The following is a 7,398-nucleotide window of genomic DNA, read 5'->3' as shown; positions in this document are numbered from 1 at the left end:
TTCCTATCCTAGACAGGTGCATTATAGGTGTCGGAGGCTACTTAGCCTCCCTCACAACAGGATGGGCCTATTCAGGTCCCTTGTTGGTACCGACTCCTCATGCAGGATTCAGGTGTTTCTCACATTCTTGCTTTTCCATAGGTCTGCATAGATCAACTCACTTATAGGCCCAGTGGAATAGCTCACTTGGTGTGAACTATGCTCTTTTGTCACAGATTCTTCGAGCCAATGAGCCTACTATAGTTGAGGAAGCTCTTGCAAAAGATATTTGGCATCAAACCATGTAGGAGGAGCTCAATTTCTATCGAGCGTAATTAGACTTGGAATCGGTTCGCGTCCCTCGAAGTGGAAGGTGATAGGTGTGAAATGGGTATATAAGACCAAGTACCTTGCTGATGATTCCTTGGACAAGCAAAAAGCTAGGCTTATTGCCAAGGGTTTTCCTCAAAGGAAGGTTTGGGCTATTTTGAGACTTTTGCACCTATGGCTCGAATGTCTAATATTCGGGCTATCTTGGCTCTTGTAGCCCACCACCGCTAGCCTAGTTACCATATGGATGTAAAGTATGCCTTCTTGAATGGTGTCCTTGAGGAGGAGATTTATGTTTCTTAGCCTATAGGTTTTCTTATGCAAGGGAAGGACCATGTATATAGATTGTGGATGGCCCTCTATGGCATGAAGCAAGCTCCCTGTGCTTGGTACAAGGGGATTGATCGATTCTTTCTACAGAGGGGCTTCCATCAATCGGCTCATGACCCCAACCTATATTTCAAGGTTGAGGGTGATAGGTGTTTTGCTCATCTTGTCTATGGATGTTGTATATGGATGATCTTATTATTATAGGAAGCTCTACTCAGGAGCTTAATGGTACTCCGAAGATTTTGTGACAAGAGTTTGACACGACGGATCATGGGATCCTACATCTCTCCTTGGCTTGGAGATCTATCTGTTGGCACATGACATTTTTATTTTGCAGCACATGTATATTTTCGAGCTTCTCTCTGAGTTTAGTATAGTCAATTGTTGGCCTATTTTTTACCCCATGGACCTAAAGTCCAAGCTTTTGGCAATGGGAGCTCCCCTTATAGATGCCAGTTGATATAGTGTCTTATTGGCTCCCTCATCTAGCTTATTCACATTTGGCTAGATGTTTCTTTTGTTGTGGCATTGTCGTCTTCTTTCGTGAAGCATTTGAGATTGGCCTTGTGTGTTCTTTGTTATTTACAAGGGACTCAATCCTATGGGATCATGTATGGAGAGGGTGTTACTCTCTCAAGTTGGAGTGATTCTAACTAGAGGTAGGTGATGTAGATTCTAGATGGTCCACTACACGTTATGCCTTTTCCCTTGGCTTGTGAGTTATCTTGTGTAGTAGCAAGAAGCAATCTAATGTGGCCATTTTTTCTACAGAGATATAGTATCATGCCTTATATTCTATAACTATGGAGGCAGTTTGGCTTCACTGTCTATTGGTGGAGATTGGTTTTCCTTAACTTGGACCTACGAAGCTGTGTGTGGATAACCAAAGTGCTGTATCGTTGATAAACAACCCTATGTTTCATACTTGCATAAAGCACATCAAGGCTCAGTATCACTATGTTCGAGAGCGGATCCTAGCTTTCAAGTTAGTGGTGGCCTATTGTAACAGAGGACAACACAATTGATCTCTTCATTAAGCCTTTGCCCAAGGCTTCTATGCTTCATTACATGAGGTTGTTGGTCTTCAATCACTCCTCAAATCTAAGAGGGGGTGCTAGTTTGCCTACGTTTGTTCTGTCAATCTGTCATATCTTGATTCCGAGTCCCTATTAGAGTCTGTTGGAGACATAAGAGCTATGGTAGTTTAGGTGCATTTTCGTTATTTGTCAACTTTTTGTGTACATTCCTAGACTAGTACTACTTTTCACAGTCCACCTACACTTGTTGGACATTGTCAGTCATCTGGGATTTTTTTGAGGTCACCCTTATTTTTTGGCATTTTCTTTTTCAGCGACCAATATTTCTTGCTAGTCGACCAACATTTATAACCTCCCATGGTACATGTCAATCAAATTTGGGCATTTATGGTTATTTATAGCTAGCCTTGCTACTTGGTAGACACTATTCCGTCTTTTCTTTGCATGCATATACTTTGACGCTTCGACTCTCCATGCTTGGTGCTACCATCATCAACTTGATTTGGTGCCCTCACTAATTGTTTGTGCTACATGTAGGGACTAATCAATTCATTATCATTGTATTGGCATTCTCCTTCAGTTAGTGTAGTATTTTTCCTTCCTCTCTCTCTCTCTCTCTATATATATATATATATATTCGTGTTTCTCTTTCGTTGCACACTCCCACAATAAAAGGTCCATTTGGTCATGATAAAATGGAAATTAATCAAGAGTTGAGATCATTTGATAGGTTATTATTCACATGAGACAGAGGTCTCAAGCATGATCTAAGCTATTAAAGTAAAGCCATTTTGACTGAACTCATTATTTGGAGCCTTCCAAATGAAAAGCCTTGGAAGAATCTTCTAGTCTTATCTCAACGTATAAGGCATAGACTTTGCCTAACAAGATCATTTCCATAAATTTTCTATGCATACTCAAGCTATTGGTCACCCTTGGATGGGGTGGCTTACTAGTGGCCTTTTCCTTATTGCAACTACCACTTATAAAGATAGATAATTTATCATCACTACAAATGATGGTTGATTAACCATACATGAATTTAGATGTCGGACCTTCTAAAAGCCTTGAAAAGTAAATTGGAAATAAGGAAAGTAGTTCAAAATGACCTATTTCTTGGAGGGTCCTCTAGACTCACTTTTTGCTAGACTACCAAAATGGAAATTGATTGACATACACAAGGCATAAACCAACATTCCTCGTGCATTTTGAGGAAAGATGAGAATATTTTTTTGACCTTAGAATATATCACCTTAATTTGGTAATAAGTAGATCACAGAAGCTCACAATATTTTTTAGAATGTTATGTTGTAGAGGAGGCTTAAACAATCTTTCAATTTGTCCTTCAACTTGGTTACCATCACTTTTAACATTGAGAGGATAAGCCTGTAGTTGATGATATAGAAGGTAACATCCCATGGTTCATTCAAGTCATAAGCTAAGAATGAGCCAAGTTCCAAAGTACATGGGGACTAGGTGCATTATACAACTCATCTCTATAAACATGGTAAGCTACATTTGGAGAACATGAACAAACAAACTATATATCACAAAATCTTTCATATTTAGATAGATCATTCAAAACCTTGATGGTAAATGATTTGTTCTACACTTGTGCTTCATGTCTTGGTGTTATAGACACATGAGACCAAAGCAACAAAAGGCTCAACAAAAATCCTACATCTCACTAGATGGGAGAAAAGAACACACTATTAAAAAGAGTTGCAACTTTTCATTGGCCAAGTCTACAAGACCAAGTCTACACCGACACAATTGCCATGGCATCATGACATATAGTTGTATATTCTCAAGAATCAAACACTTCAATTTTATTTAAACTCAAGAATCAAACACACCATGGCAATTATTTGTTATTGAAGCTGAAAGATGCTTTAGAAGGCACTTGTGCACGATACAAATTAGTTAGTTACCAAATATCAAAGAATTTATTTACTAGAAAATAATCAAAACATCTTTATGAGTTTAGCACAAATTTTCTTTGATGTGAGACATGATATCTTGAAAAGTGGATTACAAACACTTGGTAAGCTATCACTTATCACAACTAGCATGTACTAATAATTTGTTATCAAAATTGAGAAGATCCGATTGCTTGCACAAAAACAAATAATCATTTTGTCAATCAAAGACATAATGAGTGCAAATAACTACAATACCATTTGAGCTTGTGCAACGTCTCCCTAAAATGCGCCTCATGTACGGTGTAATTGGATAAACACATGAAGTGTTTACAATGTCTCTCCATCGCGAGACCCCCAGAGTGATTGTTGGTCAAATTTTCGAAAATGTACTAACCATGGATAAGCCAAGATTGGTTGGGGGACGATTGGATGCATAAGCTTGTGGAAAGTTCTTAAATCCGCACATCAATGTTCATATGACATCACAAATTACACCTTTTAAACACTCCAAAATAGAACACAAGATTTTGGAGCCACATTATGTCACGTGGTCGGTCGTGCTCAGAATTTCTTACAATATTCCTAAGACAATTTCCAAGATTGGGATCACAAGATTCACTATTATAGAGTCATGAGATGAACTTCTCTATTCCAAAATAGCATCACATATTACAAACTCTTATGCTACTTGGCCACATTTTGCCAAGTGCTTACCCATCACATATATTATATCTGGCCTCTCAGTGACACACAGATTGCTATATACAAACATAGAAACTCTTCTCATGCGATATATTCCCTTTGCTAGGGGTCATCGTCGTGTAGATGAGAGAGAGGATAAACTACCAGATTTGACACCAGGACAGCAGGCTTCTGCTGCAGATTGATATCCCTGAAAATTTCACGTGCCTCGGGCACTAGATTGTGTCTCAAATCTAAAGTCTCCAGCATGCCTGCATATGCTATGACCGTTGTTAGATGATTGACAAGCACATCGTTCCTACATCAGAGTGAGTAGTAGCATCATAAACAATGCCATCTCTGCAGTAGGGTCTTTACTGGGCCAACCCATTCCAACAAGCAGCAAACTTTACCCACAGTAATTGTTCGACTTTCTCATGCAAACAAAAACAAACTCGAGTGATATAAAGGAGAACCTGTTTGTAGCAGAGGCTTGCTCTGAGAGTTTGGGAAGATGCAAGCAAGATTGAGATACTACATACATGCTTATGAGAAGTCCCACTGAAGAATGGAACAAAGAACAAGTGACGCTTGTAAAGAGAAGAACAAAACATGCATGTTTGCAAGGAAGAGTCTCAATGGCTGATGGCACTAAAGAATGGACCAAAGAACACTGGCAACTAACAATGATGCTAGGCCAAGAGTTCTCAAAGAAGGGGACATGCTGTCCTTGAATTAGGAGCCAAAAAAGTACAATTTATAAGCCTCCAGTCATTGGAGTGCCGAGTTCAACAGACTACCCTGTATTATCAATGCTCTTGTCTTGTAAACTGCATTGCAGCATTCAGCTGAGTTTGAGATCAAGCAGTCGATACTACACTGTAGCGAGCTGTCATACCCAAATCATTCGGCCCAAACTTCTACATAATTTTCAAGCATCCGGTTTTACAACGTCAAATAAAACTGAACAATCTCTGAGACAAGGGAACATGCCTTGACCAAATACCACAATCACAGCCAGCCAATGCCTGGGAATACCGACAGTATTCCAAATACCATATTTATAACACAATGAAGCTAAACAATCTCTGAGACACATAATGTGAAAGAGACAAAACAGGAATTCACCTTCATACTTCGACTTAAGTTGTGCAGCTATAGTCCTCATACAATCCAGGCCAAGAAGATTAGAACTGCAGTCAAGAACCTTTAATGCTCTAGAACTCGCAATGAGCTTGCATATCAAAGCAGAACCAGATGATCCCAATCTATTTTTGCTGCATCCAAGACAAAATCCAAACAAAGGCTAATAGTCACATCTTTCTGCTCCCCATAAGTTGCAAGAATTGAAGTACAAAAACAGTCTCTTTCATGAATGTTATTGGTGTTACTGTTTAGACTCAAATAATCAAAGCATGAATATAACACACGAGCAGGTGGTTTATCTTTAAGATGACAAAAGTAAAGATCAAATCCATCACTTGAAAACTTTCTAGACATTTGGGTAAAATGACATCTACAACTCTACAGGCATGCGTAAGCAAAGAGGGTACAAAATATAGCCATAGATTTCATCTTGGTCCTACTACCTAGGAAATACCTATAGGTACAAAGTTCAAGGAGCCTTCTACTGACTGACATCCAGTACTTCAGACCTTTTCATGTACAAGTTACAATCCTAGAACAACTCCAACAAGCTTACCATCCTAAAATGACTCCAGCTAGCTCTCTTCCATGGAATAGGTGTGGAGATACGCTAGGGGTTGTACTGAGAAAACACAGAATATATGAACTCATAATAATTCAGACAAAAACACAAGACCAAAAAAACACATGGAATAGGTGTGGAGATATGCTAGGGTTTGCATTGAGAAAACACAGAATATATGAACACAACTAAAACATAATAATTCAAACAAAAATGTACAAGAATAGAATCTGATGAAGGAATGAATGCTGAATGTATCCAATGCTTGAGGGCAGAACAGTCCAAAAGCCATTGACTTGCGTGGGAGTGGGCCGAGGGAGATGCCAATGTGTATCATCCACCAGAGAAGAGTTCCAAGTGCAGCAACCACCAATCTGAGCCAAGGATGATGTAGAAAAGTGTTCAAAACTCAAAAATTGCAGCTGCGCCAACAGTCAGGTATCAGCTGGAACAGCAAAAACACAGGCTGGTATTTATGATGATAGAGGCTTGAGGAGCTGGTGGCACCAAGGCAAACTAGGTGAGAGCTGCTCAAGGAGATGGTCCAGAAAACGCAGGTACAGCAATCTGAAAACTCCACCACATCAAGCCAGTAGTAGATGGACGGCACCAACTTCGAGGGTGTAGGGAAGTGGATATGGTGAGGGACAGGTAGGTATGACCTGCTCCAATCAGGCAGCAGGGGGGATGCTGAAGGATCTAGCTAGCTCCATCGTCTCAATGAAGCCTATTACATAATCCACTGTGCTGGAACCAATGCGCAGTGTGACCAGCACGGGCGGCAGATTGGCAGGCGTCACGTCGGCTGACAGGTCACGGACCTGAATGTCGGGTCAACGGACCCATATTCCGATTTTAAAAAAAAAGAAATATTTGAGATTATTTTTTACCTCCTCTTCCGAGTGTTCCCATGCACAAGCACAATGCACAGATTAGCGTAGATTTAGGCCCAGAAAATCGGGGCTTTTCTAGGTTGAGTGCTGCTCATGCAAAATTGAGGTATTTGTGTCAGAAATTGCAGTTGGGGATTTCGCCAAATTTACTGAAATTTTGCTCATCCAAGTGAAATTTCTCAACATTGGACCCATAAAATTTGGGGCTTTGCTGTATTGGTGAAATTTTGTTCAGCTGAGTCAGATTGGCTGACATTGGTGCATAATTGGACCCGAGAAATTTGGGTCTTTTGCAAAATTTTGTGAAATTTTGCCAAATTTGCCCGTTTTATGCTCCGGGAACATATATTAATGCAATTGGGACAGATTTCATAGTGAAAATTTTGGGGCTTTTGCTGAAATCTGTGGATTTTGGCAAAGTTAATGCATGAAATGCCCTTTGGGAATATTGTTGAAGCAATCTTGTGGTTATAAGCAGAGTGATTTGAGCATTTTTATCTCCCACTTGTGCGATTTTG

At 39.8% G+C, this 7,398-nt stretch overlaps 1 protein-coding gene across 2 annotated transcripts in view; it reads right to left on the bottom strand.

The window, feature by feature from the left end:
- Positions 1-3,843: 3,843 nt before the first annotated feature.
- The window catches only part of LOC148017722 (RNI-like superfamily protein), a 195,190-nt gene continuing 191,635 nt past the window's right edge, over positions 3,844-7,398 (bottom strand). Inside the window, exons 14-15 of one of the 2 annotated variants that reach the window (XM_087662246.1) lie at positions 5,408-5,556; positions 3,844-4,551 (exon numbers count right to left, since the gene is read on the bottom strand). In XM_087662246.1, coding sequence (XP_087518372.1) covers positions 4,403-4,551; positions 5,408-5,556 — 298 coding nt within the window. In that variant the 3' untranslated portion in view covers positions 3,844-4,402. The remainder of the gene's footprint in view (positions 4,552-5,407; positions 5,557-7,398) is intronic. The other variant, XM_087662247.1, reaches the window with a different exon arrangement.

The sequence above is a fragment of the Lygodium microphyllum genome, chromosome 21 (assembly GCF_053477565.2).
Source record: "Lygodium microphyllum isolate KBCC chromosome 21, Lygodium_microphyllum_v1.1.10, whole genome shotgun sequence".
NCBI lineage: Eukaryota > Viridiplantae > Streptophyta > Polypodiopsida > Schizaeales > Lygodiaceae > Lygodium > Lygodium microphyllum.
Note: the sequence above shows the minus strand (reverse complement) of the source record. Positions and strands in the feature narration are given on the sequence as shown.